Below are 25,128 nucleotides of genomic sequence, written 5' to 3'. Positions count from 1 at the left end.
AAGAGGAAAGATGAAAATTAGGCATATCATTATTTGTCATATGCTTAATGCCACAATGGACAACACCTACCCCTTTCTTTCTTCCAACATATGGTACCATGTTATTTTTATCTTTCTGACTCTTTGTACACCTTAAAAATATATAACCCAAGTTTAATGTGGCTGACAAGAATAAAAGACTTGCAAACATCTCTGTTACACCGAAGGATCAACCCCCTAATTTTTAAGGCAAATCTTCAGTTGCTTTGAATCTTCCCTATCCCTGCTTTTGATTTGTGATGATGTCCCTTGTAAAAATCTAAAGAGATATCTGAAATAGTACCCTGTCCGTTCTCTCTCTGAGAGGGGCGCAAACTATGCAAGGCCAGCTTATTAGATACAATTGCCCTGCCTAGGGATGTCATAGAATTCTGAAGAAAACAGAAACAGAAGCAGAAATTGCCGGTGTTTGCTTTCTTGTCCAATGTCTGGGATGGAAATCAATGCAGCAAATACACTCGGTATTTGCTGCTGCTGTTGTATTCAGACATTTGATGCATTCAGTCATCAAATTATATATAATTGATTATATCCCGCCCCCCATTTGCAACAACTTTAACAGTGCTTTTTTCTATAAAAAAATGTTTAGGGGTACTCTCATTTTGACTCAAGAAAACCACCATTTTATAGTTCAAATCGGGGGAAATAAATACAGTAAATGGACAAAAGTACAAAGATTCAAAAAATGTTTAGGGGTATGTGTACCCCCAGAAAAAAGCACTGCTTGGAACTATAGTTTGTTAAGGGTGGCTAAAAATTGTTATGAACTCACAAAAATACAGTTTAACAACCAATCCCTCTTCCCAGGGAACTCTGGAAATTGTAGCTGGGAATTAGGAATATGGGCCTCCCCCTCCCAGCACCCTTAAGTAACTGCAGTCCCAAGGATGCTTCTGGAGAAGCCATAACCATGAAAGCAGTATGATACAGCTTTGAACATACAGTGCAAGTGTAGCCTAGTTAGAAACTTCTGTTAATTCTGATGGTCTACATGGTGGGCCAAAGTGAGACAATAGCCAAAAAGCAGAGGTCTAAAAGCTTACATAAACTATTTGTTAACAGGAAGACAGAAAGATGAAGAAAAAAACCCACCCTACTTCTCCCCCTTACGAGCTGCAAATCTTAGCTAAGGAGAAGGGGGGTAGGGAAGAAGGGAGAATAATGTTTTAAAATAAATGGTTAGCACATTAGTATAAAACCTATTGATTAAAAACACCAAGCATAATGTTAGTCTTTTAGTCTCTTGAGTGATGCAATCCCGAAATAAATTTATCCCTTTGACTCTTACATTAACCTTTTATTGACTGCTTGCATACCCATAATTAACACACACTTTAGCTAAAGTGGTTAATTTTAGCATTGTGACCAGTGTCTCCTAATGTAGTTGACACCCTAATCATCTAAATGTAAGTAAAGCCACAGGGGAAGGAACCAGCTGTCTCCAGATTCCAGGAGAAGTCACCATTTTAGACCTGTTCCACCCATGCAACAAAATGGTAGGATCCTGGAGTGATAAGAGTGGACTGAACCACTTTGGACTGGAGGGGAGAGGAATCCATTTCTCCCACTGTGTATATCCCTCTGGAAGAAGGAAAAACTGAGTATATTAGTGAGGAAGGTTCTAGCTGAGCCAACTACTTGTGGAGCAAGATTTTTAATTGGGTTTTGATACAGGAAACCATTTTTAAAAACTGGTTCTTCCCCCAACCTGGACTCACCAGTCAGTGTAGACAATACTGAGCTAAATGAACTAATGGTCTGGCTCAGTATCTGGTAAATTTCTGTGTTCCTCCCCCTGATTTAGCTGCTACAGAGCAGGAGCAGTGGTTGAGCCCTTGGCAAATACAACCCAAGCATTTGAGATAGACCAACAGTGGGAAATGGCTATTGCCCTGTGGACTTCCTAGCTGAGAAAGCCTCCCTGAGTGTCTGGGGCAACCCAGTCAGATCAGTGGGGTACATCATCATCATCATCATTGATTCTTTTAATGTTTGGGTGCAGTCTCATTCAATGTGGGCTCTAACTGTTGGGTAGGTCAGTATATTATCCATATTTTGCAGATGTGGGAAGTTAAGGCTCAGAAATAGTGCCTTTGCCCTAAGACAACCTGGTGAATTAGGTACTTCTAAGTGAATGGCCTCTACATTCCAGGAGATTGGTATAGTAATGTGTAGAAAAGCAACTGAAAGTCTTCATCAAGAGCTATGGCAGGTAACCTCTGGCCTTCCAGGTGTTGTTGGACTATAACTCCCACCCATCCCAGCCAGCATGGTCAATGGTTAGGGATGATGGGAGTTGTAGACCAGCAACTTCTGAAAGGACAGATGCTCCCCACCCTTGACCCAGAGCACCCAGAAAATGGCACATTCATATTTTTCTAACCAAGAGAGAACACAAAGCAAGTTCCTTGTCTGAGGTTATACAGTGGTACCTCTGGTTGCGAACAGGATCCATTCCGGAGGCCCGTTCACAACACGAAAAGAGCACAACCCGCAGCAGTGCATCTGCACATGCGCAGGTTGCGATTCGCCATTTCTGCACATGCGCATGACGTCATTTTGCGCTTCTGCACAAGCGCAAGCGGCGAAACCCAGAAGTAACCCTTTCCGGTACTTCCGGGTCGCCACAGGACTTAACCTGAAAGAACGTAACATGAAGTGGACGTAACATGAGGTATGACTGTAATCAGCTTCAGTCTCCTCTGCTTAATAACTGAGTTCTTTCTCTGCCATTTTGTTGGAAGGAAAATAACTCCAGCAGTGGGCTCCGGAATTGCTTAGGAACCATTGAGAGCCCTCCGCACTAAACTGTGTTTCCTCAACAACTGTTTTGAGGCGGCCCGCCCAACAAATCTACTGTTCTTCCACACGGTGCAGCTTATCAATGCAAACAGTTTAATATTTATGCTAAGAGGATTGTCAAAAGTAGCTTGTGCTCCTTTAATTCTTGTTTTAAATAAATAATGAGAACATTTGAACACATTACTCTTCTCGGAGGGCCCGAGGTCGGTTAATCTTATTATTTATGAAGTGATGTGCTACATAATAGTGCTTAGTGCATGTTAACAGATGCTATTATCACAGGCCAATGTGGGGAGCTGAAGATATATTGGAACGTTACGTGTTAATACTGTCCTTGCGCTGTAATGTACGATGGATTGAGTGTGGGAGGAGGCTGGAGCCGCAATTAACCGCATACCAACATGGGTGTAAAGTTGACGTATGTTTTCTCTTGGGGATTCTCCTGCCATCAATAATTCCCAAGAGGAAGATGACCTCTTTTCTTTGGTGTGGGTTTTTTCCCCATTGTTTCCCCAGAGGGGGTCAGGGTAGGGAAGTGGCCAGAGAGTCGTGTGTGTTAATCATTGTAGCAACCACTGCAAGCATTAATCGGTTAATTGTTGAGATGAGTCGGTTATCTCCTCCATTGCAAATGCAAAGATGTGGCAGTTGACCTATGTTTTATTTGTCACTACCCTCCTTCCCTCCCCACAGCAAGAGAAAAAAAAGTTCTATTTGGCTTGCCTGATTCAGGGATTGCCTTTTAAGGCAGAGGTGCTTTATCCATATTCTCCCCATGCTGTTTTCATTGGACGTTCTTCATTGTTTAACATTTTCAGTGCTTTTCTTGAATTTTCTTAATCTCTTATGCATAAAGAAATGCCAAACCCTTACCTGTCTTTTTCCTTTTCCAAACTCACTTGCTTTTCTGAGCATTCTCCTAGCCTCCTGCTTGCTTAAATGCCTCTGGTGCCTTACGTACAATTAACAGTCAACGATATATTGTGACATTCTCATTCACTGAATGAGCTTTGCCACTTTAGTCTAGTGCGTCTTAAAGATGCATTAGAATAAAGTGGCAGAGCATGTGAAATTTAGCAGCCATGAATGTGCTTCAATTAACACCTCTATTCAAAGGGAAGTGGGAATTAAATTTTCTGTATGTTTGAAATGTAGAAAATTTCATAAACCTAAGATCCATCCCTGCATTGCATAGAATGGTAGAGGAGTAGGGAACTGCCTCAGCTTTGTTTATTTTATGTTCACTTATAAAACCATTTCTGTCCTGCCTTTTGTGGATGTTCTTAATTGTTTAAAATTTGAAACACGGCTATTTTATATTTAATTGTATTGTTTTACCGCTCTGATGTTTACTGTCCAGGGCTCTTTTGGGAGGATGGTTGAGATAGAAATTGAATAAGCAACAAAACAGTAATAATGGGCAGCATCCAACCAAATAGTTCTGCAAGCACTTTTGGCTGATCAGTGGAACTCCCTCTCCTCTCTCTCTATGCGTCTCTTGCTTTAACTCCTTAAACAACTTGGGGGCAGGTTACCAGAAGGACCACCTCTTCCCCTATGTAGCTCTACCTGTACCTCTAGATCATCTTCAGCGGCTGTAGCTCAATGGTAAAGAATCTGCCTTGCATGCTGAAGGTCCCAGGTTCGATCTCTGGGACATACTCCTACCTGGAAACCTGGAAAGCTACTGCCAGCTAGATGAGCCAGTGGTCTGACTCAGAATACAGCAGCTTCCAATGCTCTACAGGTGCCCCCACCAAGTGAGGTATTGGCAGGTGACGCCTGGAGAAAGGGCCTTTGTAATGACAGCACTCTGGCTGTGCATTGCTTTCCCAAGAGATGCTCACCTGGCACAAACTATGAGGTCGCCAGGCAAACATCTTTTCATTTTCCCATGTTTCTTAGATCTTGTAAATTGCTGTTTAAATCTGCCATTTTCTTTTCTTTTATGGCGGGTTGTTGTATTTTAATATTTCATGTTTTAGCACCCCCTCCCCACCAGACAGTATTATTATTGGGCAGCATTTGAACGTGATAAATAAAATAGATGGATAAAAGATGATACTTTCACTTACAGGTATTTAGTTCCATTGGTTTTTACTGTAGCTCAGCCTATTTAACATGATGCATTGATCACTTGGTAATTTTCTCTCGGTCATAAAATATCTTCTTGTATGTGCCAGTCACTTTACCTTATATTAAATTGTGGCATAGCTACTTTTTAAAACTTAAAACCACAAATGAGCTACTAAAATAGTTCCTTTTTGTGATATTTAGTTTTCTTTTAGCTTTTTTTCCCCTGATCATATTATAATAATACTTGCCTCTCTTCAGCTTTCACTCCTTTATAAACATTAGCTAATTAACCAGCATCTGGCAAATTAAAACAAACAACCCACACAAAACCCCCTGAAACCGAAAACACTGAATTGCTACAAATTTACTAATGCAGGACCAATAAGTGGCAGTCTTTATTACAAAGTAATCTTACAAGATGTGTTGGTTTACTACTCATAAAATTTCCCTGTGCCGGACTGCAGTTTTAGCTGCTTATTATAATTAGACTTCACTACTATTGATGAGGAATCCATTTAATAAGAAACACTGTAATTCAAAGGGTTTCTCTGGGGACCTAGCAAACGCTAACCTCTTAATTTAATTTTGTTGAAGTTTTGCCCATCTATTCATCAGCAGAAATTGTTATTAACCTTCATTTGCATCTATCTTTCAACAGCAACTCTCCTCCTCGTTACTTTTCACCAAACCTGATGGATTTGTAACTCTCAGATTTGCAAACCGCATTCTGCAATATTGTTTAATCTGTGCTGTGACCTTAAATGCAGTAAATTTGGTTTAATCTCTCCCAATAATCTAGTAGTATCACAGAAACCCGCACACAATGGCATAGACTGCTGACTGACTTCAAATAAGACTGGAGAGATAATGAAAAAATAATTCCCCCTTCGAAAGGTGCGCTAACTGCGTTTTCTTTGTGATGGGCTTTCTCAAATATTCCTCTAGGAAATTATTTATTTTTTTAAGAAAAACTTGCATTAAGGCAGAAAAGATCCTGTGACTTCACTGGTTAATAGTCCTTTAGTGCCCCCCCCCTTTTCATTAATAGGCAAACATGAGAAATAATAAATCCCTAAATGCATCCCCTAATTCACTTTTAATCTTATAGATTTATTTTATTTTTTTAGGTGCCATTCCCAACTTGTGGAGAATTTACCGAAGGATGAAAAGCCAGAATGCCATCCTTACTGGCAAGAAGGTGATGCCAGCATGCCACTGCCATTCAACCTTGAAGACATAATAGCTGAGCTACAGAGTCTTCTAGAGTGCTAGATGGAGCAATTTGATCATGAACTGAATGAGGTTCTTTTGCAAAGAAACCTCTTCTGTAAGAGGCACTAGATCTCTCTGAGAACAGTGGGGTGGAGGAAGAAACAGCCCAGGGGGAGGTATTCTGGACCAAGTAATATTCTGGCTGCATAATCAGTTAAGAGGTTAACCAAAAGTGTACATCACAAGCACCAGAACATGAAAGTAAGATTATCTGTGGTTTGTTTTGAAGTTGGGTAAGCAGCCAGTGTCCTGCTGTGTTTCAGATGGGCTGTGTGAAATAAAGAGCCAATTACAAATTGTTTTAGCGCAAATGTTTTTTTTTCTTCCTTTTTTTTCCTGATGGTAAACAAAGGAACACTGAATTAGAGAAAAATGCTACCCAGTACCCAATGCAAGCACTAAACCTGCTTTAGTCTGCAATCTGTTATACACTTAATCTGGCAGTAAGTCCTGTTACATTAAATGTGGCTTTTTGCCTGAGTAGACATGCATAGGATGTGACAGAGTCTTGCAATCCTATACATGCCAACATGGAAGTATATCCCATTAAACTCAATGGGACTTATTTTTAAGGAAACTTGTCCAAGATTGTTCCATAAGAGACTAAGCTATTGAGAAGTCACTGGACTGAATTTCTGCAATATCTGCAATATGGATATGATAAATAATACTGACCTACCTCTCAGGGTTGTTGTGAGGATTATGCTAAGATAATAATATGAATTATTTTAAATAGAATAAAAGTTCTACCGAGATACTAAATATTAGTATGGTTGAGTCTTTTTTGTGGTTGAACATTTCAGTACAAAAAGAGAGTTTCTGGGCCACCAAAATCTTATCTGAAAAATACCCTCCCAAATCATTTTTTTGCATGTTTCATACATACATAGATAGATATTCCTTCTGACTACAGGGTCAGACATTCAGGAATCAAGTAACCAACCCTAGAACATCATGTTGCTATAATACAATACTGATTTGGCTACATAGAGCTATCACAAAACCAATTCAGAGCGAGGGCAATGCTGGGGTGATAGGCAAGGATGATTTGTTTCATGAAATGTGCCACCTAATCCTCTATTGGTCCAACCCCAATGCATATTCTTATTAGGACATTCTCAAACTTCAAATTCAGTGGGAGTATTCCTGGATTGGTCTCCTCATCCATTAAGATGTGTTGTGAAGGCTCTGTGCATCAGCTGTCCAAGGGGGGGTAGGAATCAACAAGGCCAAATGTCCATTGTGGCATCTCAAATACCACTCTTCACTTTAAAAATTCCATGACACTTCACAACAATATGCTTGCAGTCTCAATACAGTCAGCAAAGGATAATGGAGCATGGGCCTTGCCAGGAGTTATCCAAATGTTGTTCTAGACACCAGACCTAAAGAGGGCCTGCAAGCTGAGGCTGAAGGTAAGAATTTACTTCACACTAAACTGCATATTAACTCAGAAGAAGGCCCAGCTGTGCTCAGATGTTCACAATTCCCACCCTTTTTACCTCTTGAATTTTTGAGGGTCTTTTTCAGCTGGCATCTGGGCACCTTGCAGCACCCATGTTTTTGTTGCCAAGATAGGAAGTTTCCCTCTTTCCATATTCAGGATTTTTATACTTGCATCGCTGTAATAAAAAAGGGACTTGTCTATATTATCTGCTAAAGGAAGGAAGGAATCACCATATCCAGTGGAAAAGGTGGCTTGCTCATCTTCGCAGGAATGACAGAAGAGACAATATTCATAAGAAACTGCCTTATACAGGGTCAGGTGAGCTCAGTGTTGTCTACACAGACTGGCAGCAGCTCTCCAGGGTTTCAGACAGGGGACATTCCTATCCCTACTTGGAGATCCCACCGGGGATTGGACCTTGGAGCTTCTGTATACAAACCAAATGGCTCCTTTAAACTACCATTTCCCATTACATCCAAACTGGGAAACTGGCTTAATCCCTGCTTCCTTTAAAAAAAATAATTTTTATTAATTTTACATATAATCACAATACGTAACATTGTATCCTCTTACTAAATCTTTTGGCCCAGCCAAGCCTAAACGACTTCTCTCCCTCCCGCCTAACAGTTTACAAAATTACATTTTACATTTTTCAATTTCACTTTCTTTCCTATTCTTGTTATATCATTACTTAAAATATTAAATTACTCCACCTGAATAAGTAACTAATTCATCTTACAAATCTTCAGATAACCCTGCTAATGATGTTAATTGCTTACAGTTGTCTTTTAAATATAATATAAATTTGTTCCAGTCTTTTTGGAATACTTGATCTCGCTGGTTCCAGGTTCTTCCCATCAGTTTCGCCAGTTCTGCAAAGTCCATCATTTTCACCTGCCACTCTTCTTTAATCCCTCCTTCCTAACCAGGAGATGAAACCTAGGGAGGAGAAGGGCAAGGAAGGTACACACAGCAACATGACTTTTTCTCAGGCTAAAAAACCAGGGTCAGCCTGGAATTGTTTTACATCCTAACCAGGCCATAGTGTTCCTCTTTGGATGCAAGCCGTATCATGTTACATATTGTCTTTCCTGTGGATTTTATTGACAATAGGTTTATCCAGTGCTAGGTGTACAGATGAGTTGCCCCATATTAATTAGTGGACATGACCCACATGGGACCATTCATTTTAGTAGGCCTACTAAACAAAAAATGCTTAGTTCATATTCTACAGTCTTATTATCAACTTCCAAGCCCTTGAAAATGGGTAGGGTCAAAACTGAAATAATAAATTCCTTGGGGAGATACAGTGGTACTGCAGGTTAAGTACTTAATTCGTTCCAGAGGTCCATACTTAACCTGAAACTGTTCTTAACCTGAAGCACCACTTTAGCTAATGGGGCCTCCTGCTGCTGCCGCACCGCAAGAGCCCGATTTCTGTTCTCATCCTGAAGCAAAGTTCTTAACCTGAAGCACTATTTCTGGGTTAGCGGAGTGTGTAACCTGAAGCGTATGTAACCTGAAGCGTATGTAACCTGAGGTACCACTGTAAATACATATATACCTCCCCAATTTATTTCCTTGGGCATCTGTGTGCTTGAGTGCAAAGTCAGATATATTGGTGGGTGGGTGGTTGGTTCTCCAGACTTAGATTCGTTGAATCTCTATTGTGTTTGCTTCATTTAACCATTTAGTAAAAAAATAAAATAAAAAATACTAGCCGGCACTGTGTGCACAGTGATCACTGGTTAAGAAACACTGTTTTGTTTTGTTTTTAAATCACAGGGCAAGCCCAATAGAAGACGGGGGATGTTTTGCTTTGGCAAGAAAAAGAAAAACACAGTTTTCCTCTGTCCTGACAAAGTGATTGCCTCGGAAAAAAACGTAACAGATTGAAAGAAACTGAAGTGGCAATGTGGAGAACAAAGCAATTGTGTTTCTTTTACTGCTGATTTGTGATTAATTTCTGTTTTAATTAAGCATTGTTAGAAGCTGTGAGATTCACAGTGGCAAAATCCACTTGACACTCATAAAGGGTACAGGAAAACAAGGGTGTTCACATGAAAGTTGAAAGCCTTCTGTAAAGAAGAAAGGGACAAATGGGGCTGACTACTGAATGCTTTTTTTTTTTTTGTCTGCAGTGCTAATTTCCTTTTGCATTAGGAGCTTGGTTAGTGCATATAATAGAATTTGGCTAAAACAGGGGCTTTATTTTCCAGCCAGAACTCACCAGAACTCAGTTCTGGCACATATCAGGTGGGCGCCATTATAAGAGAAAAAGGGAGGCGTTCTTGTCAAATTCCAGCACCTCTTTAAAACACAGGGGTCTTTTCAAGCAACACTTGCATGAGCTGCTTCTCAGGATCTCCTCAGTGGTACTTCACCAATTACAATGTAAATATTTGTGACTGAATTCTTTCATACTTGCACATTCAGTTCCAAGCAAACCTCTGCTTATACAGTGGTACCTTGGGTTAAGTACTTAATTCGTTCCGGAGGTCCGTTCTTAACCAGAAACTGTTCTTAACCTGAAGCACCGCTTTAGCTAATGGTGCCTCCTGCTGCCGCTGTGCCGCCGGAGCATGATTTCTGTTCTCATCCTTAAGCAAAGTTCTTAACCCAAGGTACTATTTCAGGGTTAGCGGAGTCTGTAACCTGAAGCGTATGTAACCCGAGGTACCACTGTATAGGTTTTATGCTCTTGATTATTCTGGTTTCTTTCCTTGATGGACATTTGCTCATTTATATACTCTAGTCCTGTTGAGGCATTTGTCTGAATTCATGTGTGCTAGCCCATCTACTCTGTCTTATGAAAGACGTGCTTGCCACCCTGGGCAACTTTGGAGGAAGGCTGGGAGAGAATTTTAATAAGTAATAACGAAAGCAGGACACACACAAGCCCAAGCCCCAATATCCCTGTGCTCACTGGCTCCACTTCAGACCTCCCCATGCACAGGGACACCAGGAGTGGGTCTTGCAAGTGTGACCCCAGCATTATACACCATAGCTTCAGGAGATGATTCCAGAATTTCAAGGAGGATGTGGTGTGGGAGGGGTACATCCAAAATCTCAGGAACACATTTTGTTGTCACCACCTCCACGGTCCAAGGCAGTTGAGCCACCCATGTCCTTGGAGTCCCAGAACTCTGACATTTGTGTATTGTGCTTATGTGGTAGTCTCTAGCCTGTACACTCCATGGAGCTGTCCATGGTCCTGCTTAGTCCTGAACTTCTGTGGAAGCTTGGGTTTGAAACACCATCTGACTGTCACCTCTGCTTGGAACAGAATTCCAGCAAAATCCTCTGTTCTTTGGCTCTGTTACCTCTTCCAACAGCAACTGTGCATAAGGTCTGGCAGGGATGTCTTGGGGTACATCATAGTGTGTGTCAGGGGAATAGTGGCCTCAATCCATTTTGCCTGCTCTTCTTTCTCTCTCTGTCTCTCCGTCTCCCCTTTTAATAAGATTCATTTTGTTTTCTATTCATGCAAAACAAATTCTAAAATTTACACAACATGCATTATAGCATTTCATATACATAATTTATCTTCGAAGTATATGGTTAGCTTTTTCCAGTAGTCAATATGAGTATTCAATATTGAACAATATTGTTATGTTCTCCTCCTTTCCTATAAATATATAGTTAGTTTTGGCATTATAGTCTGTTCCTCTAACTCCCCCACATTCAATTGATTGGATGATTTCAATACTTTGCATAACGTATCTATGCTGCTACAATTATATATAGTATCAACCTTTGATATGCCAAAGTTACTATCACAGTCCTTGAGGTCCAGGTAGATGAAAAAGCCTTTGGATACCCTCAAAGCTGCAAGCCTACCTCTTACTCCAGAGGAGACAGTGAGTGTTCCTTCTTCCTAAAGAAGCTTGGGAGCTTGGCTACCATTGTGCATTTGTCATATAATCAAACACCTTGCTTCACCCTTAAGTCTCCCTTTATGATCTGCACCACCTCGCTCCATGGTCTCCTTCCTTGCTTGTGGGTAATAATGTAATAATAATTTATTATTTATACCCTGCCCATCTGGCTGAGTTTCCCCAGCCACTCTGGGCAGCTTCCAGTCGAGTGTTAAAAACAATACAGTGTTAAATATTAAAAACTTCCCTAAACAGGGCTGCCTTCAGATGTCTTTTAAAGATAGGATATCTGCTTATTTCCTTCACATCTGAAGGGAGGGCATTCCACAGAGCGGGCACCACTACCGAGAAGGCCCTCTGTCTGGTTCCCTGTAACCTCACTTCTCGCAATGAGGGAACCGCCAGAAGGCCCTTGGCGCTGGATCTCAGTGTCTGGGCTAAACGATGGGGGTAGCTCAAGGGACCAATATGGGCTTTCCTCCTGACCTCCTTTGGTGTTCCTGATCCCTGTCCTGTAAAGGCTAAGCTTGGGCAAAGGTAAGTAGAACTCATAGCCCAAGGCCAGTTTTAGTTAGACTCAAAGCAGACCCATTGAAATTAAGAGGCATGACTAGATTACCGTAGGTATATTAATTTCTGTGGGTCTACTGTGAGAAGTTCCTGATGAGGTGCTCTCTCCACCCTCCAGTCTGTCTCCCACTCTGTGCACCAGCAAGGGAGACAAAAGCAACCAATGGCTTCAAGTTACAAGAAAGGAAATTCCAACTAAGCATTAGGAATAACTTTATGATAGTAAGAGCTGTTCGACCATGGAATGAACTCCCTTGGAAGGATATGCACTCTCCTTCCTTTGAGGTTTTAAAACAGGGGTTTGGATGGTCATCTGTCATGGATACCTTAGTTGAGATTCCTACATTGCAAGGAAGGGTTGGATTAGATGACCCTTGGCCTACCTTCCCACTCTACAATTCTATGGTCCTATGATATCAAACAGCCTGCCATTGCCATGTGGTGTCATTTACAGCCTGCTGATGTTTATATCTGGTTGAGCTGGGCCTGCCAATGCACAGAGTCCAGCACCAGCTTCAGCTTTTATCAGCCTCTCACATAAGCATTCTTTGTAAAGTTATTTTTGTAAAATAAATTTTTAATATTCACTATATTTCCAATACACTTCTCACAATTTTCCAATAATAATATATATAGCCACTCTCACCCTAAGGTTCCAGGGCAGGCTACAACAAATCACAATGTTTAACAACCTTTTATAACAACTTACAATTTATAATCACAGAGATAAGATGGGTTCTAAAAATATACAATAGTCCACAGTCCAAGGTCCAAAGTCAAAGGCCAAAGGTCAGGAAACGAGGTTCAGGGTCAGTCCAAGTCCAAAATCAGGACACAGTCCAGCATGACGCATGAAGTAGAAAACCATGATGGTCCAAGGAGAGGTTGCTCAACGCTGCCAGTTGAGCAGACACAGCACCTCAGCTTTGCTGCCTTCTTATACTGTGCCTGCTGATTGCAGCATCTGGGCTTGAGGAGACTCTGTGTCACTCTGTGAGTACTACCTACACCAACCTCTCCTTCCCCATCCCCGTCCTGCCCCCATGTGACCCAGTACCCGCTGCACCCTTCACCAGGATCCTCTTCCTTCTCTTCCTCCCTGCAGTCCTGCCAGTTCATGACACACACTTCCTTCCTTCCTTCCTTCCTTCCTTCTTACTTGACTTTATGAGGCAGATATTTTATTCAGAATTTCTGGAGTTGTGTGCCACCTGGCCATCATTTGATGCACAAAAGCATTCTTAACACAAACCTTTCCCTACGCCTGGTGTTTGTTTATTGACTCCGCTGTGTGCGGAAGGCCAGGGTCAGGTGGAAGAGAGATGCCTCTCTTTAGCGACTTTCATTAGATTGCAAAAGGGTTCCTTGCAAAATGAAGTTCACGACTTTGCCTGCATTTACTTTTCATCATCGCTGAAAGAATTGCAGTAAAATTGGTCCCCGGCACATGTGTGTCAGGCTAAATGGATTACGGGAGATACAGATCTGTTTGCCTGTCTGCACTTGCCTTTAGACAATATTCATCAATTTTACAAAAAGCTCTCAACTAAACATGGAGCCAATACAAATGTGAAACGCTCAAGGCTATGGGGCTCTTTTCTATATATAACAACAACAAAAAGCCAAAACAAAATCAGATCTAAAGGTGATTTTACATTAGCAGAATGAAATTGTTGGCAGAAAATGAAATCCTTTTATCATCTCACTAGGCTGAAGACGGAAGTAATAATCAGACATTCTTAAAAGTTTGCCGTAGAAAGCCCCTGGTTTTGGCTGGTGCAATTCTCAGTTCACGATTCACACCCATGATCTCTTGTTGGCAGAGATTGAAATGAGGTCTTAGGTTCAGCTTGCCCATTTGGCATTCTGTTTGGGTTTGCTATTGCTGGAGGGGGGGATTGATTAAATTCACATTTAAAGGCAAACCTACCAAATCTGCTGTTTCCAAAACAATATGTGAACCGAACCACACCCTCCTTCGAAATTTGCACACCACAGGCAAGGGGATCCTTTGGTCCTCCAGATGTCGCTCCCACCAGCCCAAGCAGGTATGACCAATGTCTAGGGATGTTGGGAATTGTAGTTCAGCAACATGGGGAGGGCCAAAGGTTCCTCTGACCTGAAAATTCACATTTTGGCCCTGCCAACTTTTGCCTTTGGTCCCACCCACTACTGACATGCAACCTCTTGAAGAGGGCATGTGACCCTTGGCCTGAAATAGGTTTCCCACCCCAGCGCTAGGCATTTAGAGGACTGAGTTTACGTTCTACTAGGGATTAATTCATTCTTGACTTTCCCTCTCTGTAACTGTGTTTTGCTTCTATAAGTAATTCTGGGTATGGCTCAGGCTGGATTTTGGCCTCGCCACAGCATGTTATGGATCTTCAGATGCTTTATTCTCTGCCAACAATATTGATTCATTGCTTTGATTAGAGTGGGGGGGGAGAGAGAGAGAGAGAGAGAGAGAGAGAGAGAGAGAGAGAGAGAAGAATTTGGTGTATAGGATTTCCGTTATCTCTTATTACACTGAATAGGGTAATGCTACTGTGCTGAATGTTTCATTTCCTACAAACTTCCCTGCTTTAAAAACAAAACAAAACCAAGCCACAACTCATTGGTGTTTTTCATGTATATTGCCTTGATCAGTGGAACTATTTTTTAGCAGTAAGAGGAAAAGAAAAGATTTCATTTAGTTTGAATGCATTTGAAGCTTAAAATATTCCAGTGCTTTAGCAACCACAATGATTTGCTTTTAATATATTGGACAATTGATTTCTTTCTTACCCCTGAGGATGTGGACAAGCTGCTTGGACGCGTGAAACCAACCACCTGTCTCCTTGATCCTTGCCCATCCTGGCTAATAAAAGCAAGCCGGGAAGGGCTGGGCGATGGGCTCTGCGGGGTGGTGAATGCTTCCCTCTGTGAGGGAACATTCCCAGATCCGCTGAAAGAGGCGGTCATTAAACCACTTCTTAAAAAACCATCTTTAGACCCGGCCAGTATGGCCAACTATCGCCCAGTCTCAAATCTTCCATTCTTGGGCAAGGTGATTGAGCGCGTGGTTGCTGAACAACTCCAGGCACGCCTGGAGGATGCGGACCATTTGGATCCCTTCCAATCGGGATTCAGGCCTCATCATGGGACTGAAACTGCCTTGGTCGCACTGGTTGATGACGAGCTAGGGACAAAGTTGTTTCCTAGTTCTGCTGAATCTCTCAGCGGCCTTTGATACAATCGACCATAACATCCTTCTGGACCGTCTACAGGGGCTGGGAGCTGGGGGCACTGTTATACAGTGGTTTCGCTCCTTCCTCCTGGGCCGTGTTCAGAAAGTGGTGGGGGGATGAGTGTTCAGACCCCTGGGCCCTCACTTGTGGGGTGCCTCAGGGTTCCGTCCTCTCCCCCATGCTTTTTAACATCTATATGAAGCCGCTGGGAAAGATCATCAGGGGGTTTGGACTGGGTGTCCATCAATATGCAGATGATACCCAGCTCTACCTCTCTTTCAAATCAGAACCAGTGAAGGCGGTGAAGGTCCTGTGTGAGTGCCTGGAGGCGGTTGGAGGATGGATGGCGGCTAATGGATTGAAGCTGAATCCTGACAAGACAGAAGTACTGTTTTTGGGGGACAGAGGGCGGGCTGGTGTGGAGGACTCCCTGGTCCTGAATAGGGTAACTGTGCCCCTGAAGGACCAGGTGCACAGCCTGGGAGTCATTTTGGACTCACAGCTGTCCATGGAGGCGCAAGTCAATTCTGTATCCAGGGCAGCTGTCTACCAACTCCACCTGGTACGCAGGCTGAGACCCTACCTGCCCGCGGACTGTCTCGCCAGAGTGGTGCATGCTATAGTTATCTCTCGCTTGGACTACTGCAATGCGCTCTATGTGGGACTACCTTTGAAGGTGACTCGGAAACTACAACTAATCCAGAATGCGGCAGCTAGACTGGTGACTGGGGGCGGCCGCCAAGACCACATAACACCGGTCTTGAAAGACCTACATTGGCTCCCACTACGTTTCCGAGCACAATTCAAAGTGCTGGTGTTGACCTTTAAAGCCCTAAACGGCCTCGGCCCAGTATACCTGAAGGAGCGTCTCCACCCCCATCATTCTGCCCGGACGCTGAGGTCCAGCGCCGAGGGCCTTCTGGCGGTTCCCTCATTGCGAGAAGCAAAGCTACAGGGAACCAGGCAGAGGGCCTTCTCGGTAGTGGCGCCCGCCCTGTGGAATGCCCTCCCATCAGATGTCAAAGCGATAAATAACTACCTGACATTCAGAAGACATCTTAAGGCTGCCCTGTTCAGGGAAGTTTTTAATCTGTGATATTTTAGTGTATTTTTGGTTTGTATGGAAGCCGCCCAGAGTGGCTGGGGAAACCCAGCCAGATGGGCGGAATACAAATAATAAATTATTGTTATTGTTATTGTTATTGTTATTGTTATTGTTATTGTTATTGTTATTGTTATTGTTATTGTTATTGTTATTGTTCTGCAAGCAATGGCATAACTTTGAAACTAAGTGTGTCTGATGACTTGGGCTCCATTAAACACCCCCAGTATTCCTTAGAAAGCTTGATTTTGCATGGTGGTATTAGTGTCTTTTCACTGTTTCTAAGGAGGTACAGACCAGCCTCTATATAGTGCTTCTCAGCTTCTGCTTTCATTTTGCCAAACATAACAGATGCATAAACGAAATGCCTAGCTTGGCTAAAGTCCCTGACTTATGAGTTTTTAATTAACTCTTTCATAAACATCACCATGTTTTTGACTGACTTCTTCGAGCTAGAAAGCAATGTTTGCATTTAAACCTTTATACCCCACTTTCCCATTTATTCAGCCTCAAATGTGGAACAAATCAATGCTAAAATTTGTGTACCATATTCGGTGTGCTATGAAAGAGCTGAAGTGTGAATATGGAAAAGGGTTCAAGTTGAAGTAGGGGATAACTCTCAGTACACTTTAGTGAAGGCAAAACTGCAGTGGGACCAAAACTCATCAGCCATCAGATGATAGCCGCCATCTTTCCCCCCCAACGGACTCTGAGAACAATGCTATGTGATAACATAGCATCATGTATGGGAACTAATAGGTACCCAAAAAAAAGAAAAAGAAAAAGAAAAAAGATGTCCACTAGATAATTCTGGGAGCTGCATTTTATTTATTTACCCAGAAGCTTCAGGCAGAGTCATACTAAAACCCAATGTCATTCTCAGGGGCTGGTTGAAAGAAGTACCAAATAAGGGGCAGGTGAGTTTGGCCTCCACCCCACCCTGAATTTCAGTCCCACACCCCTGAAAAACCTTGGCACACCATCCCCATTTCCATGTCATTCAGAGCGGGGTGTGTGTGCAAAATAAAGGAGGTCATTTTGGGCTTGCATTAATGCATCTCTAACAAACTCTGGCTTATCTCTGCATTAGCATGCATTGTTCTCAAACTTCCAAGAATCGCCTACTGTGTTCCAACGTACAAAATCCAAGACTTTGGTTTATTTCTGCAGCTCATTATCATTTCTATAGTTGCATCATTATATGTAGCACATGGATTTAGCAAGCCTTCATATTGCCTGCTTACAAGGATCTTACTAGCATCTAGTAAATTTAATGACCTCTAATAAGAAGGGGAAATGAAATCCTGCCCAGGGAACTTAATAGAACTTGTAGCTTTTAAATGCATCTTGTCATTTTATGAGTATTCAAACCCTCAGGAAGCTGAAAGCTATGTATGGAGCCCTTGCTTTGTTTAAGTTAGCTACATGAAAAACAAATAGCTTATTTTTGTTTATTTTTTATTCCTTTAACCTCTAGGACTACCTGATAAAGCAATCACTAAAGAACATTAAACATTACGTGGTTTCACTTGATAGAGGTACTGCAAGGCTCCAGCAGATTGCCATAGTGTAAATAATAATATAAAATCTAGAAAGATGTTGCAATATGACCTACTTACTTTAAAGAGCTCACCCATATCCATACCCACTAACTTATCCCTCACCAAAGGAATTCTATTGCCCCCCCACCAGCGAAAGAAAGAAAGAAAGAAAGAAAGAAAGAAAGAAAGAAAGAAAGAAATACCAGTTGCAGGAAACCATAGGATGGGAGAGTGATGTCATGATCTGGTTCTGCCTGTGAGCTTTCCATATTGGGCATCCGGTTGGCCACTGTGAGAACAGGATGCTGGAATGTATGGACCATTGCTCTGACTCAGCAGGCTCTTGCATTCCTGTACCTCCAGTAAAGGAAGCCTAGTCAGTGAGAAGACCTAGCCGGGCAACATCACTGTTACTAAGAAGAGAGCCGTTGTCATAAATGTGCATATTACTAACCTTTATAGCTTGACCCTCCCCATTCCAGACAATTGTAAGTTGCCAGGAATGCATAATAAAAATCAGTTCCAATCCAAGGTAAGGAGAGCCAGTGTGGTCTAGTGGTTAAGAGAGGTAGTCTCGTAATCTGGTGAACCGGGTTCGCGTCTCCGCTCCTCCACATGCAGCTGCTGGGTGACCTTGGGCTAGTCACACTTCTCTGAAGTCTTTCAGCCCCACTCACCTCACAGAGTGTTTGTTGTGGGGGAGGAAGGGAAAGGAGAATGTTAGCCGCTTTGAGACTCTTAGGGTAGTGATAAAGTGGAATATCAAATCCAAACTCTTCTTCTTCTTCTTTACAGCAGGCATAGGCAAACTCGGCCCTCCAGATGTTTTGGGACTACAATTCCCATCATCCCTGAGCACTGGTCCTGTTAGCTAGGGATGATGGGAGTTGTAGCCCCAAAACACCTGGAGGGCTGAGTTTGCCTATGCCTGCTTACACCGATTGTCAGGGCTTACATAGAGTCATTGTGCAGCACTTCCCAAGCCCCAGAGATCAGCTGATACATTGGCAAAAATAAAATAAAATGCATTATATAGCAGACACTATTAAGTAAAATTGCATATAAAAATGTGTATAGTGCTAGAAGTTCTCTTTAAAAATGCTGATGAATTTCACGAGTGCTTCTTCTTTTTCTTTGAAATCACAAACCTCTGTAGAAATGTGAGGAATGGAATTTAAGACAAGAAAAATGAGACATGGAGGAAACTGAAATTGACAGATTTACCCATTCCTACACTTCAGCCAGCAACAATCTCAATTTATCCAGAGGCAAATTTGTGACCTGGGTCTCTGCCCCTACAGTACCCAGCTTTGGTCTGATCCAGCAAGGCTCCTTCTATGTTCCTGTGTGCAGAACATCAGGAGGGTCATTTATAAAGCAGGCAGTGCCAGAGCTCAACATTGGCCTTCCATTATTTAATGTTTTCCTAATGCTGATCTCCTTCCCTTGCCAATGCTGGTCCTCTCGCACCTCCATTGTCTGTAGTTCAAAGTTACTTCTGCCTCCCTGGCTAATGGGGTCAGAACAGTTCCTTCGGTAATAGATTGCCAGTCCCTTGGGCACAAAGACTTTTGAGAGACAGGCCACAATGAGAAGACGGGCCGTTAAATAACATTTGATGCAGCTCAAGGGAATGATAATTACAGCGTTTAGTTACAATGATTCACGGAGGTAAGAACCACATTCCACAAGGCATGAGCTCTTCAACGACCTTTCCAAGAACATGGGTCAAAACCCATCCATTGTCTCTGAAGCAGGTAGATCGGGTCACATCTGGGTAGGAGAAAAGGGGTCGGGGGAAGGAAGGGGATCGTTCTGCCCAGGCACTAAATTAAAAGACTAATGCCACATAAAAACACAAACTGGACAACGAGGAATATCGGGTGGGGGTTCAGCCTATATTCCAACATCTAGTTCTGGCCAAAGAAAGGAAATGTATTGAAACCAGAAACACCAACAAGGAAGCCATTTCCTTTCCTTTATGCTGATTTGCCATAGATGATCATGTGATGTGACCTGACTCCTCTGAGTTGGGCTTGCCTAACAGTCTGAGCAACAGAAGTAGGGAACCTGGCACCCTCCAGATATTGCTGCGCTCCAGCTCCCATCAGGCACAGCCAGCATGGTCAGCTGTAGTCCAAGGGCATCTAGAGGCCCACAGGTTCCCCACCTCTGAACAAAGAGATGCTGGTACTCTCTGGTTACAAGTATCCTTCATCTTGCCATATTCCCAACAGGAACCACGTCCAACATCTACAATTAGAGAGACAGAGAACAGGAAGCCTTTTTTCTCTCCTTGCAGTTGGGGATCCCACTGTAAGCCTTGTGGTACCCTATTTGTGGAGTTCCCAAATAGGAACACTTGTCGTCGCCGTCGTCCCCCAATTGATAATCTTGCAGTGTCGCCTGAAGGTGCATCTGTTTGCTTGGGCTTTAGGGGATCAAGGGGATCTTGATCCTCACAGTTAATATTCAGGTCTGCTGAGTTATAGAAATTATTGTGCATTGACTCATGCTTGGATCCAGCCTCTTAGAGCACATAGTCATCTTAATAATGGGCCCCTGCACACTTTTCATACATGGGAGTGTCTGGCTTCTTCTTTACCTTTGATACCTGAGATGTGAGTCTAATCTGTGTTAACTGTTTTTAATTTAAATTTAAGATTAATTAAATAAAATTAAAATTAAATAAATCTAAATTAAGAACAGATTTGCTGGTGAAGTACAGGTAATAATAATAATAACCAAAGCCCTTTGCAAAAGCCAACTCAAGTTCCACACAACTTCCTTAGAAGTGACAGGACTGGTAGGGTGGAAGGCAGGGAGCCCAACAGTAGGTGGAGCCAAAGATCCAATGGCATGCAGAGCCAACTAATTCTAGTTTTGTCTCCATCCTCTTCCCAGTTGAGTTCTACAAAGGTAACACTGAGACTAAGCAGGAGGAAGGTGTCTGCCAGTACCAGCCATTGTACCGGTACCTGGGCTAGTTGTAATTAACAAGTTAATACCAGCCTCTGGGCTAGTTGTAATTCAGAAGGTAGACAGGTGGGGGCTAGCTGAGCACAGACTGTGGTTGGTGGGGCACTGCCCCCATTTCCCCCCACTGCTCTTTTAGGGGCCTCTGTGAAGCACTGATCAGCTTGGCACCTGCAATTTCTTGCACAGAACAAAATCTTCCACCTTAGCTGCCTCTGCTATCGTTGTCTGAATACCAACCAAATTCCAGACCCTAAATTTTCTTTCCTGCATCCCCTCTGGCTACAACTCATTTTGAATGTGAGTGCTTGGTGTTTACAAAGACAGATATTTCAAGCTCTAGATAGACTTCGACAGGAAAGAGTTATGTTATGCCAGAAGGTGATGGCTATATTGCTTTACTGATCAACACCCTCTGTTCTGGCAAACCCCAAAACAGTGTGTTTTTTCCTCCCTTGAAAAATTCTATGTCTTTATAAGGCTAAATCTCCTCACTTAACTTCCTTAACATTGAGCATTTGCTTTATATATATATAAAGTAAAACACATCAAAGAAGAACCCAGGCAGTAAGCCACACATCGCAAGGTAACAATGGGAACTGTCAGGATGAATATAGTGCTTTTCTGACCTTTCTTGTTGTTGTCACCTCATATCTTTATTCATGCATCTCTGCCACCAGACTTAGACTGTGTACACACCACACATTGGAAGCACATGACTTCCCCAAAAAACTCATGGGAACTTTAGTTTTTGAAGGGTGCTGAAAGTGGAAAACTACAGTTCCAAGGATGCTTAGGGGGATCCATGTGCTTTAAATGTATGGCATGAATGTGATATCTTTGAGGGGTGTGGCCTGGGAAGGGGTGTGGCCTGGGGGAAGCCATATGTGTTAAGTGTAGGGGGTGTGCACAGTCCTAAAGTGTGTATGAATGGAACATCCAAAGCTGAGGGCCTCTGTCCACACTGAGCTCCCAGACTTTGGAACTCCCTTCCCTAGAGAAGTTAGACTGTACCCTTCCTTGTTTTATTCCAAGAGGCCCTTGGGAACTGGTTGCTTTTTAAGGAAAGCATTTTTAATAGGCAACATCAAGGCCTTGACTCACCTGTCTAATAGGTCTTTATTGTTAACCTTGACTTGGAGGACTTTAAACAGAGGGCTGTCTTCTAGGCGACGTGGCCACCCTAAATGTAAATATAGATCCTTTCACAAATCTGCTTTTGCTCTCTTCCAGGAGGCCAAACCTTCCCATTAGTGACATGCCACAGCTTAGCAGAAGAGCTTTGCAGGCATAAGGTCCCAGGTTCAATCCCTGGCATCTCCAGGTAGGTTTGGGAATGACTCTCCTTTGAAACTGCTGCTGGGTGGTATCCAGCCAACTTGTTCCATCAGCGCAAGGATTTCTGCTTGCACAATGGAGCTTTTCTCCCCCTTGCATGTGCCCACTAAATCTGGGGGATTCCACCAATGCTCTGGGGCCGATTTTTGGGGAGGGCATGGGTTGAGGAGAGGGGGAGAATTTCCACTGTACAAGTGGAAATCCTTGTGCTGACGGAACAAGTCAGTTGAATAGCACCCAGGGTAGATAACACTGAGATAGATGGACCAATGGTCTGACTTGGTTTAAGACAACTCCCTGTGTTCACTAAAGGATCAGTGGTCACATGCGCTCTCCAACAGATCTAACTTGTCAGTCATGTGCAATAGCAAAATACCATTAAGTTTGCAATCCCCAGCTATCCTCTCTGGTAATTAGAAAGGCTCCTGCAAATAGATGTAACCTTATCTGTTTATCTAAGGCAGAATCTTTATGATAATTTTCGAGGCAGAATCCAATAGCTTCGCAAGGCAAGCCACTGAGGAAGCATGAGATCTATAATTACTGAAACTGCCAGGTAATTGCTGTTTAGTGCTTATTTATAGAACATATTCTTAGGGATACCTCCAGGGCTTTTTTTCTATATATATTTTAAATGAAATGGCCTATAAAAGAAAATACATTTCTGTATTAAAGAGTAATGAAAATGTATCTCACCCCCCCTTTTGCTTCAGTGTTTTCATTACTTAAAAGACCCCTGTGTTATTATTTTTACAGAGAAATACAACATGGGGTGTAAAAAGGGGGGGCAGTGGTAAAATAAGTAAATGAGGAAGGCCAAACTAGTGCTTAGAACCCTATATAAAGCCATATATATATATTTTTTTAAAAAAATAAAGACTGACATTCAGTTGGAGGTATTTTGAAATCTTCCCTTCCTTTCTTTTTCTTTCCTGCTGGTGCTCTGCTCTGCCACAAATCTCTGAAGACAAGCCCATCCACAGCAGAGCCGAGCGAAATTCAAGTTTTCTGTGTTGTATGTCAGGGTTGAGGACAACTTGTCAGCTCTGCCACTGTCAGGTTTTATCTTCAAATATGACAGGCAATTTGTTCGGGGAACTCTCGTGAATGACAAGATAGAGCGGGGTTGTAAAACATGGCACCTGTGTGGTAGGCCCTGCGTTTGTGGACGTCAAAGGCGATTGTTTTCTTTTGCTATTAGCCCATTGACGCTGAACAATTTAAGGGAAGGGCCATAGCTCAGTGGCAAAGCATCTGCTTTGCATGCAGAAAGTCCTCAGTTTAATCCCTGGCATCTCCAGGTAAGACTGGGAAAGACTTTCTGACTCTGTATAAGGCAACACCTGATGCTTACTTCCTATGTTCCTATTTTAGAAAGAGGAGTTTTGGGTCAGTTATAGGGCACCAGGTTCCAATATTCAACCCATAGTATCTCTAGGTAGGGTTGGGGGGAAAACTCCTGCCTGCAACCTTAGACAGCTTCTGTCAGATAATGTAAACAGCACTGAGATTTTGTAGACCAAGGTGAGTCAACATGACACCATCTGGAAGTTGTTAGGGTATAATTCCCATCATCCATCACCAGTGGCCATGCTTGCTGGGGCTGATGGGAGTTGGAGTCCAACAACATCTGGAGGGCACCATCTTGACTACCCATTTCAACAATTTATATACCGCTTTATAGAACGTTTTGAGACTTTTTCATTTAGAGAAAAGGCAAGTAAGAACTGGCATGACAAAAATTTATAAAATTATGCATGGCATGAAGAAAGTGGATACAGAAAAGATTTCCTGCTACATTCATAACACTAGAACTCATGGGCATCCAATGAAGCTGAAGGTGGGAAGAGTCAGGGCAGGTAAAAGAAAGGACCATGCGGTGCAGAGTTAAACAATGGAACTCGCTCCCACAGGAGGCATTGATGGCCACCAAGTTGGATGGCTTTAAAAGAGGATTAGAGAAATTCATGGAACAGAGAGATATCATGGCTGCTATGCGTGATGGCTATGCTCTGCCTTCATGGTTGGAAGTGGTATGAGTGCCAGTTGCTGGAAACCACAGGAGGGGAGAGTGCACTTCTGCATGGGTCCCGCTTGCAGGTTTTCCAGAGGCATCTGGTTGGCCACTGTGAGAACAGGATGCTGGACTAGATGGGCCACTGGGCTGATCCAGCAGGATCATCTCATGCTGCCTCTGACGTTTTGGAACAGGAATGCTATTCCCCTCAGATGAGGATTCTCCCTGGTTTTGCATGCAGAGCTCTTAATGTGTTGAAGCTCACAGAGGGCGGGTCAACCATCCTGATCTCTGGTTAATCAGCATCCCAAGACAGCAAAGCATTGCTTCCCACCACCCCTTTCTCTTTTTGCCTTGAATGACAGCTTGACCATCTGTGATATGTTAACTCCATAATGGAATCTAACTCAAAGGGCTTTTAAAAACAAGGAGAAAGATTTTATTGTGGCTAATAGTGATAGATGGATGGGACAGTCACGTGGAGGGGCATAAATCTTCTCAGCTGTGCCTAGTGCTAAAATATAAGCTAGCGCAATGGCACCGGGATCTCATGTACTTAAGCCTCGGAGGCAGATGGGGGAAAGGTTTTTAGACCTCATCTGCATTAGGAGGCCAGAGAAACGCTCAATGAAGTCACTTTGAATGCCAATCAGTGATAATGTGCTCTGAAACAGAGTATCGCTCTCCGTGGTCGTGGGGGTGACCCTTAACAGGAGAGAAAATGAGAGAGATGGAGGGGGGAGACTCTTAGGGCTGCTTCACACATTGTATCTTTTTTTATGTAGACCCAAAGTATTCTTTAAAAAGAGCACCTGAAAATATAACGTATGGATCAATCTGGAA

At 42.7% G+C, this 25,128-nt stretch overlaps 1 protein-coding gene across 6 annotated transcripts in view; it reads left to right on the top strand.

Annotated features, from left to right (window-relative positions):
- The window catches only part of FTO (FTO alpha-ketoglutarate dependent dioxygenase), a 262,862-nt gene extending 240,608 nt beyond the window's left edge, over positions 1–22,254 (top strand). For 5 of the 6 annotated variants that reach the window (XM_083626305.1, XM_083626299.1, XM_083626297.1 and 2 more), the window contains one exon: positions 6,045–6,951. In XM_083626305.1, coding sequence (XP_083482431.1) covers positions 6,045–6,189 — 145 coding nt within the window. In that variant the 3' untranslated portion in view covers positions 6,190–6,951. Of the gene's footprint in view, positions 1–6,044; positions 6,952–22,163 lie in introns of those variants that run through there. The other variant, XM_083626301.1, reaches the window with a different exon arrangement.
- Positions 22,255–25,128: the final 2,874 nt, after the last annotated feature.

The sequence above is a fragment of the Podarcis filfolensis genome, assembly GCF_964270895.1.
Source record: "Podarcis filfolensis genome assembly, chromosome: 8".
In the NCBI taxonomy this organism is placed as follows: domain Eukaryota; kingdom Metazoa; phylum Chordata; class Lepidosauria; order Squamata; family Lacertidae; genus Podarcis; species Podarcis filfolensis.
Note: the sequence above shows the minus strand (reverse complement) of the source record. Positions and strands in the feature narration are given on the sequence as shown.